We start from the raw sequence: 10488 nt of genomic DNA, 5'->3' as shown, positions 1-10488 counted from the left end.
ACTGCAGCAGTATTGTCAAATAATGTCTAAAGTTTTTTGTTGTAATTTATAGAACTAGAATAAAGCATATAGGAAAAAATTGAATGGTTATTGTTGATTTTAATGACTTACTTTTGGTTTTTATTTGGTAGTAACTTTATTGTATGTAAAAATAAGAATTTTATTACAAAAGTTCTTTTACATTGAAAAAGTTTCATAATAATGATGACGATTAACCAAACACAAATTCCATAAAAATCTAAAAAATATAATTGACTTTTATTGAAATAATATAAATGCATACAAGTATTATTTAGATTAACATGATGAAACTAAATAATAATAACAACAGCAACAACTGACTTTTTAGACAAGTGTATGCTAAATAAAAATTAACTTAAAAACAATTTTGATACTAAAAGTAGGACGCATCACTATGTATAACAATTTTGTAATAATTAGAATGGTTCAAGTTTTAATACGAGCAAATATTTATTGTAAAAATTGCAGCCTGGCATTGTGACAATCATATTTTTAAGTTAGTTAATTTAAAATATAGGCTCTCTACCTCAAATTAGTAGTGTCTTGCCCCTGTACATCATACTCTTCCTGTTACCAATCCCCTGTGTATCCCCTGTTAGCAATAGAATCATGCCAGTCATCAATCTAATTCCTTTCAGAGCATAATTTCTGAATTGAAATAACATGACTTGTGGTCTGCATTGGAAGTTTGTATATAATTAATCAGACCCTCCTACCCCTAAGCTTTCCATATCTGGTCTCAGCTTTCATCTAACTCCGTTCTTGAGATTAAGGAAGGACAGACATACAAATAACAATATGAATTTATTGGTCTACAATTTTTCAAATTGCAACCCAGTTATAAAGCTACATTAGTCTTGACTGACTGATCCATTGGTGTAAAATGTTTGAATATAATCAGACTTTTTACAGAAAAACAAAATGATACAGTTGAAAAGTATGCTACCAGAAAAATTCAAATTTCAATAGAAAAATATTTTAGGCCCTATGATATATCAAAATGTAACCCTTAATATGTCATAGTACAAACAACCCTATTTTAAATAATGTTTTATCATTATTAATTTGCTCCATATTATTTTAAACAGTAGCAATTTCTTTTGTTTTACTACTGATTATTCTTTATTAATTTTTTAATTATTATTATTATTATTATTTAATTAATACGCATAAAACTAGTATTTATGCGCATAAAACTAGTATTTATGTAAAGAATTAATAACATCTGTATTCTGTTATCTGAATCTAATCTATTCCTGAAAATAATTCAACTATTGATAATTCAGTTATTAGGAAGTGTTTTTCATTTTCTCTTAAGGGAAAGTTCTAGCCTGCTTCTACTCCATCCAAATAATACCAACAAATTTCCCTAAATGACACTAAAACATGGCAAAAAGTTATTTACTTTTCAATCTGTGATTCTGGAAAAATATTAAAACATTACAAACTCCAAATATCTTGTTAATAAATACTGTTTTTACGCATGAATAGGCCACATGTGTATATAAAGCCAGACCTCATTAATGAAGTGATATATTTGAAAATAAATAAAAATCTTAAAATTGTGCTGAGGGATGTAAAGGCACAAGTATGCAGAAATATGGCAACACTGCAAATTTCAAACAGGAATGAAGTTATAGTTAATTAATTCTTATCATTGCATGCTTACTCAGTGCATGTTAAACATGGATTGAGTGAAAGTGAATTACCCAGCAAAGTTTAAATTGCAAGTGGTGCATTATGCCCAAGAAAATGAAAATCGAGCAACAGGAAGGAAGTTTAAATCCATCATCACACTTTTTTTTGTATAGCAATGGATTCAAAAAAAGGATGCTCTCAAGAAAACATCACAAAATTGGCAATTGTTCCGTGGAAAGACAGCAAAATATCCTGACCTGGAAGCAAATCTATTGAGATATACCCATTGAGAACATAACCCTAAGTTTCAAATGAAAACATTGATTATAATTTTTATAGTCCTAAAACATTATTGCTTAGTTGAGGCCTCAGACAACTCCCTTCTTTTCTTCTTTTTTGCTTTTCCTTCATGCCTTTTGCCCCTTCTTATTTCTCACTCCCTGGTGGCCTAAAGCCTCCAAATAATCTTGCTACAAGTCCTAAGGTATGTAAAGACAATTACATATCTTATAAAATATGTAAAGACAATTACATACAATTAATGATAATAAATTGCTTTAAAATTTTAACTTGTTTTTTTTAAGTTATTCATTATTTGAGATAATGAATGAACTGCACCCTAATGTTGGAAAAAATTTAGGGTAAAAAAGTGTGGCCTATACAATGAGCAAAAGATACATTTGTAAGCAGTAACACAAAAAATAAATTTGTATTGTATTAAGTATTGTATATGAACTGTTTACTTTAATATGTAACAGACGGTAATAAAAATGTTATAATGATACTGTAAAGTACATTTTACATTAAAATATTGCTGCATACAAATCAACAGCAATGAAAATAAATCAATGAGGTACTAAACTGCACAGTCATGAAATTCTAAAATGTTCATTTTATGAAAATAAGTAATTTTTTTTTAATCTTTAAAAATTCTTTCAGGACATACTTGTTTAATCAGAAACTTATCTACTCTAATTTTTCTAATTTTAACAGTACAGATTTTTAAAGATTTAGAAAATTTTTTTACTGATTCAGCAACTTGAAAACATTCTTAGCAAAGTTTTTAAGAACATAATGATAATTTAAAATAAGTATTGTTTGAATCATTTTCTTGTTAATTTGTATCATTATCATACTATAATTATTCATTTATGTTATTTTAATTGAATTTTATGTTTTGAAGATTCTCCTCTGTACCTGAAATTCTGCTAGTGCGATGAACAATAAATGTACTTTTGTGTGATACTAAAACTCATTTAATTCCAAAAATGTGCTCATTTGGGCTAATTCTTGGAATATTTATTAGCTTTACACACATGTATATAGAGTCCATCAGAAATACTTGACTGTTTTTTAAATTTGTTTTTTTTTCCCTGCACTGGATGTCACTATAATACTAACCACCATTGCATTTCTTGTGCTTTGCAGTTCAGTTGAGATGGAGTGCTGGTTTGTGTAAGATTGCACTGCAGCAGTAGAGATGTTTATAACAACAGAGTCAATCATAGCAACTCAACATAGTTTCTAACTATACTTTGGTAGACAGGATAAATCTAGTTGAAATATTATGTTACTATGGGTGTCAAAACAGCATCAAGAAGGAAGTGTGAAGGATACGAAACCTCAGGATATCTTCATTAGATTCGCATACCAGAAAACACAAATCATGTAAGAGATACCATCCTTCACAATCTGCATTACTATCTTTACAAATTACAGATTGTCCAACAACTTAGTGAACAGAACAAGGAAAACAGACTTCAGTTAAGTCATCATTACTGGCAAGATTAAAATAACTCATTAATTGCAAAGTGACAGACCCTGTATACATATACAAATATCAATCAAAAATCCAGAATTTAATAAAACAACAATCAAAATTATGTTTAAAAGGAGGATTTACTTGTAGCTTAGATAGTATAACTGATAATGAGTTTTGTATATGAGAACAAGTTGTTTGGACTTTGTTTTTAAATGTTGAAGTCTGAAAATACTAGAAAGTCTGTTTTTATATTACTGTTATGATTATTATATATAAGTATATGAACTATAATAAAGCAGTTTGAAGTTTTGAATGTAGAGAAATTATAGTTTAGGTATTTTAAGCTTTAAAAAGAATCTTGTTCTGTGTAATCTATTTTCTAAATTTTTCTAGACTGATTGATTAAAATTCAAATTATTTTAATTAATAGAGCTATTATGAGATGATGCTGTTGCTTACCTTTAGTATCAAATCTGCCCATAAATTAATTTTTATTTAGAATAAAATTATCTCCTTAAAAATCCTTTATTTGACTAAATTCAAGATTTGTGACTTTATGTAGGAAAAATAAATAATTATACAAACTTTCAAACATCTAGCTCTAAGTTCTTCTCTTTATATTATTTCTCTAATACAAGTTTCAATAGTTAAATAGTAAAACAATTTTCAAATAACAATTTCTTTATATTTATTAATTAAACTGAAAAATTGTTGTAAGTGAAAAACATCAATTATATCATATCAAATAAGACTATTACTAATATATAAGGCTTAGAAATATATTTGATTTTTTTTAACCAAAATATTTGATATTTGATTATTTTTTATTCACTACTATCACTACATGCTACATACAATATAATTTAACAATTTAGGACTATTCATTTGCATCATTTTCAATTTCAATGGTTTCTGCATTGTATTTTTGGGAAATAAGTTACTCCAATTTGGCTGAGAATTGTAGTGTACATCTATGTATTTAGAGAAATTTTATAGTTTAAAACACTGTTCATTAACTCAATATATAATTTGTAACAAGAAAAAAGTGAACACAACCTTTACAGTCATCATATAACTGTGCTAATAAAATAAATGAATTACACTTCATGCTTACATTTAACTATGTAAAGTAAATACACTTAAGTGTTTAAGTGTTGTGGCATTACTATTTACAACTATTTAGAGGATAAAAAGTGCTCGCTAGTACTTTCAGTAGCCTAAAGCTACATCTTCAGGCGAATATCAAATACAAATATTTTTCCAACAATTAGGTTTCAAACAAACTTATGAAAATAAGTGGTGCACATGGATGGAATACAGAAATTGAATTTAAAATAAAAGATGTTCTAAAGTGTGAAAAGCATTATGAATGTTGTTATATCCCCAAATATATTAAATAAGCAATTGAGCGAACAGTATGAACATGCAATAAAAGAGATANATTGCACCATCTGATTTTTGAATTTTTGTATTAAATAATATATATATTTTTATGTTGTTTTTATTTCAAAATAAGTTGGCAATTTATTTTCAAATAAAAAACTATTTAATTGTTTGAACCAGAATATTTTATTTTTTGATGATTCAAATTTTGAAATATGGCGTCCAATCTGACTAGTTTAATTGCAAAATAGTTTTTGCTTTTAATTTTGGCATGCTAGTTGATTAATTTTGAAATCAACATTGCAAAAAAAAAATTTATTGAAAATTAAACATTTGAATCAAAACCTTGCCTATATTTTTCTTTTTGAGCGTAAATATAGATTATTACATTTATATACCATCGGTACTTTTGCTATTGGAACAAAATACATACTCAACTTACATTGTTTCTTTAACAACAATTAAATAATACTTACAATATGGTACCTTAAAATTAAATAATTTTAATACATAATATGTATACTTTATGATAACTGGAACAACAAAATTAATTAAGGTGTCGTATCTAGAACAAACAGCATTATTATATGAATTTCAAGGAAGTCTGGAAAAACTGCAAATCTTTGTTTTTTTGTATGATATATATAATGTTAATATTCACCACATAATCATTTATTAACAAACTGTTAATGTTCTTTATTTTAAATCACACATAAAAAAATTAAATTGCTGCATGCAATAGATTTGACATTGGTTATTAGTTTTGTTGTTTTCAGCAGATTAATATATTTATATCTTAAAAGTTTCAACTTGAAACATCTGGCATAAATTGAAATTACTGCAGAGATTGTCATTACTTTTTTGAAATTTACTAACCTTCAAAATCAATTATTAAATCATGCATTTTGATGTTTTAATATCTGTTTAAAAATCACTGCAATAAAATTAATGAGACTCAACAAAAGATTCCAATTTCTGAGGCACTAGACCTTTATAAGGTATATTATATTTCTTGATTATTTGGGAGCATAGGCACTGGAGAGTGAGGTAGCGTAAAGGATATATATCCGTGAGAGCAGCATTACGAGCAAGCTGTAAAGCTGTCATTCCATCTAGATTACAAAAATCAAGATGAGCTCCGTGATTAAGAAGAGTTTTAAAAACTGTACGAGCACAAGGTTTATTCATCGCTGCTACATGCAAAGGAGTGTTGTTATCAAAATCGACTGCATTCGGGGATGCACCAACTTCCAATAATAAATCGACTACTTCCGGAGAAGGAAAAGTACAAACTGGATACCGACTTATTGATGAAGAATCCCTAAAGCAAGTCAAGTGAAGAGGTGTCCTTCCATTTCTACCACGAGGATTCATTCTTACTAGCCTATATACAGCTTTTTTCAATTCTAAATCTTGTTCGTTAATTAAATGTGGCTGTAAACGACACATTAGACCTATTAAATGAATTACAATAATTAAAGTTCTATGGAAATGACTTGAATCTCTCTCTGCAGGGGGTATTTTAGATACATGCTGCATGGCAGTATCTATTTCCTGAAGTGCCCTGTGGAAAACACCAAGTAAATCTGAAAAATTGACAGCAGGAATGCGTCTGTTACGAGCCCAAGCCTCAGACATCATAAACGAAAATAATTCTACAAAAGACAATAAACTACTTTGTGTCATAGGGCTAAGTGGTTCCAATACTTTTTGCTGAACATCTAAAGCATAAGTCCATAATCTAATGCAACGTTCAAAATTTCCTGTATCTGCATACACGGCACCCCGATAACGAATGTAATAAGATGTGTCAGGATGAGCGGGTCCAAGAATACGCTCCCTTACTAACAGGGCCTGCATGCGCATTTCATCAGGATCACAAATAAGTTCATCTAATTGACTTACTGAACGAACTTCCATGGCATTTTCATAGGCTGCTATAGGAGATGAGATGAGAGGCTTTTCTAGAGGCATATCTCCATTCTGATATCTTTCTTCCATTGCTCTTCTCCACAATTTAAGAGCACCCGTCATATCACGTTTCTTATCAACAAAAGTGGCACCAAGCAATTCAAGAGCATCAACTTTCTCTTTTTTTGTACATGTTAAGAGTGATATTAAATATTCTACTATAGGAATATGACCTGTCACAGCTGCAGCTAATAGTGGAGTCATTCCATAGGAATCAACATCCATTCTGGCACCATGACTCAATAATAATTTCATGATATCAAGACTACCAGATTCTGCACAATCATGAAGAGCTGTGTTACCTAAAAATAAAAATTATAAATTAATTATTGTCTGAAATTAATTATACCATAATTAATAAATATAAAATTTTTATATATATGATCTCTTAATTTAAGCAGTATGTTTCAAAAAATAAAAATTTAATATCTCTCACGATTGTTATGAAGAATTTAAAATATATAGGGGAGGACAGGGTAACTTCATCAATTAAATTTTCTTTCAGACAAAATAAAAGGAGACTCTCTTTAGAGGCTAGTCAGTTGAGTTTTAATGACGGCTTGTTGAGTGTGGTGTGTGTGTTGTTCTCCGACAAGCATAGTTGAAATATCAAATAAGTTGTCTGTTTCATTCAATTTCTGATAACATTTTGCTTCCATTTATATAAAATTGTCATGTTTTGTTATAATTCCATAATAACGAAAGTTGTTATTCCTGTGAGAAGGATAAAACATTAACTTATTCACATGGCCAGATCATGGCTTGGTACCCTATTTTCAGGGTTCCACTTAATGTTTCTAAATCATGACTATTGGGGCATCTTCGGTAGTGTTGCCGATCTTGTTCCTGATCGTGTTTTGCCGTGGTTTGATTTGATCGCAAACAATAAACAACAAGCAGAAGAAATAACTTGATCCCCATACAAAGCCACACTAGAAGCCAAGGCTAAAGTTAAAAAATCAGGAACTTGCAGATGGGCAATGGATTTGGAGAAATCAGATTCAAAGTTCACTAAAGAAAGGGGGCAGAAAAGTCCTAAAGAATAGTAAAATGACAATGAAAATACTTACTGCATATATTGCAATAAACAACATGGAACTACTCAAAAAAAGTGGATTATGTGAACTGTGGGCTCATGTGGCTATACAGATGTGGAAAATGAGTTGGTTCATTTTATTTATGATATGTGTAGGGCATAAACAATTTGCTGTTAAGCATATTTTGCTTCTACTGTTTGTTTGAGTTCACTAATTCATTTATATTGCTTTTAACTTGCATTAGGATGCTTTCATTCATTATCTGTTTGATTTTTTTTTGTAATTAATTTTTGTTTACATTTTCTTTACTTAAATATGCCTTCAAACTTATATTTCGTTGTTATAATATTAAATAGGTTTTTGAACTTGTATTTCTTTGTTTTAACAGTGAATTCCAATTTATACACTGTTAATAACACAAATTTATATACCTGCTTATCTTGCCCCATTACTGTTGCCGAGGTTGCCCCTGGTATGGGGAAAACTTTGGCAATTGCTATCTTTTTATAAAGTTATTATTATGATTATTTTTATTTCCAAACTGATTTTAACCAGTTCTATGGTAAGTTTACATTCTGGTTGACAATAAACAATGCTTTTCTTCAATTTATGGCAGTATTTGTTACTCAAAATTTAATTTATTCTTATCATGCCAAAGTTGCCCAGTTCTCCCCTATATATATCTCAACAATAGATACAATTTATTCAGTAATTTCTTGCTATTGAAGAAGAGATGAATAATTTTAATTAAATCATCATGTGCATTTATTTTTATAAACAGTCAAACCTCAGGTTTTGAATGCATTGCTTTTTGAACAATTTGGTTTATAAACAAACTTTTGAATGCCATATTTGCTCCAGTTGCCGTACAATAACTCAGCTGCCAAACAAGCTACTTGGCAAGATCCAGTCACCGATTAGAGAGAGAGACAGTCAACTCCATATACTTCCAGTGTTAAAAAAGATTAATGACCAAACCAATCAATGATGGGACTATCGATTCAGAAGTTAGTAGTACTGAAATTACATTGCATCATTAGATGTCACAACATTAACCGCTGATTATGCTGTTATTCAAATTAGATTTCAATGTGCATATGAGTAAGATACTTCTTCCATTTTTCAGTATGCATCGTAATTGAATTTAAGTCAAATTAATTAATAAAAACAGCGTTAACTGACAGTGTAATATAAATGACATCCACAAATTGTGATTAAAGATGCTTAACTCAAATATTAAATAACAAAAATTTATTAATATATTATTATACATTATAATATTAATATTTACTAATACTTGGTAGCCAGTTAATTAAAACTAAAATACTGTATATTTCTGCAGATAAGACGATAGTCGAATCATAAAAGAAGGCCCCCAAAATCTGGGGTCGTCTTATAAAACAGATACAAAAAAAAAAAATAAATAAATAAATAAGATTGAAATTTATATAAATTAAAACCATTATAAAAAATGGACAAACCATAATTATTTACTAGTAAAGAGTAGAGTATGTCCACAAAATAGGATAGATCATACAACGTTTTTGTGAATAGTCAAGGTCATTACCCGAATGCTTGAATCAGTGCGATTGTTGCAAACATTCACACTGATTCAGGCAGTACTGCTGCCAGATGCAAGAAGGTAAAATTTGTTTATTCGAAAAATTACGAATAGAACATAATTCCATATATGCTATACAGTATTATTATATAGATTATGGTCACTGATCTAAACTAAATTCATAGGCCGTTGATAGTTTGGGGGTTGTCTTATAGGACAGATATATGTTAAAAGTATAAAACTTTGATGAAAATTTATACCACGTCTTACCTGCGGAAATATACAGTAAATAAAATAAAAATTATAACTCTGGTTTTTATGCCAAAACTAAAACTAAAATTAAAAAAATCAAAATTAATTAATTTATTTAAATTAAAATTTAAGTCAAAGCAATTGAAACATAATATTTTGAAAAGTGTGGATAAAGTACTTGTTGTCCATCTTGATTTATTTGTTTATATTACAATCAGATAGTCAGAGCTGAATTTCTGTTTATAGAACTTTCTTGTGAAGTGATGGTTTCAATTTTGTTTAGTGATGACAGAACATTTTGCTTTTAATACTCATATATATATAAAAAATGGATATAGATATTATATTATATATCAATATATATTGCATTTTTTAGGCTTTTTAATGCATAAAATACAGCTAAAACGATTTTTTTTTAAAGTTTTGTTTTGCGGGTTGGAAACAGATTAATCTATTTATATTGTTTCTTGTGGGAAAATTTGTTTCAGTTTGAGAACAAATTGGTTTCAAACAACTTTTAGGAATGAATTAAGTTTAAAACCCTGGGGTTTGACTGTATTGATATTGAAACACATGTAATTGCATTACATATTACAATAATATGATAATTTGAGATTACTAATGATAGAGCTTAGAGATATACACAAAAAATTATTTTTCTTTCAATTTTTTAGACTAAATTCTTATATGACTAACCATATTAATAGTTTATTTTTAAAAACATATTCTAACTCATATTTATTCTAATTCATATTCATAGTTATAAATATAGTTATATTTATAACTATGAATATAATAAACTAAAAAATAAATAAACTAATAAATATACTACTTATACTCCTTAGTGTTCGGCTCTAATCATG

The 10488-nt window shown here is 28.4% G+C and overlaps 1 protein-coding gene across 1 annotated transcript in view; it reads right to left on the bottom strand.

Moving 5' to 3' along the window:
- LOC111623006 (protein fem-1 homolog A-like) overlaps nucleotides 1-10488 on the bottom strand; it is a 48017-nt gene that overhangs the window by 7793 nt on the left and 29736 nt on the right. The window contains exon 4 of the mRNA XM_023365485.1: nucleotides 5758-7077. Within this exon, the coding sequence (XP_023221253.1) occupies nucleotides 5758-7077 (1320 nt within the window). The remainder of the gene's footprint in view (nucleotides 1-5757; nucleotides 7078-10488) is intronic.

The sequence above is a fragment of the Centruroides sculpturatus genome, unplaced genomic scaffold (assembly GCF_000671375.1).
Source record: "Centruroides sculpturatus isolate CEXI.00-Female unplaced genomic scaffold, Cexi_2.0 scaffold343, whole genome shotgun sequence".
Classification (NCBI taxonomy): domain Eukaryota; kingdom Metazoa; phylum Arthropoda; class Arachnida; order Scorpiones; family Buthidae; genus Centruroides; species Centruroides sculpturatus.
Note: the sequence above shows the minus strand (reverse complement) of the source record. Positions and strands in the feature narration are given on the sequence as shown.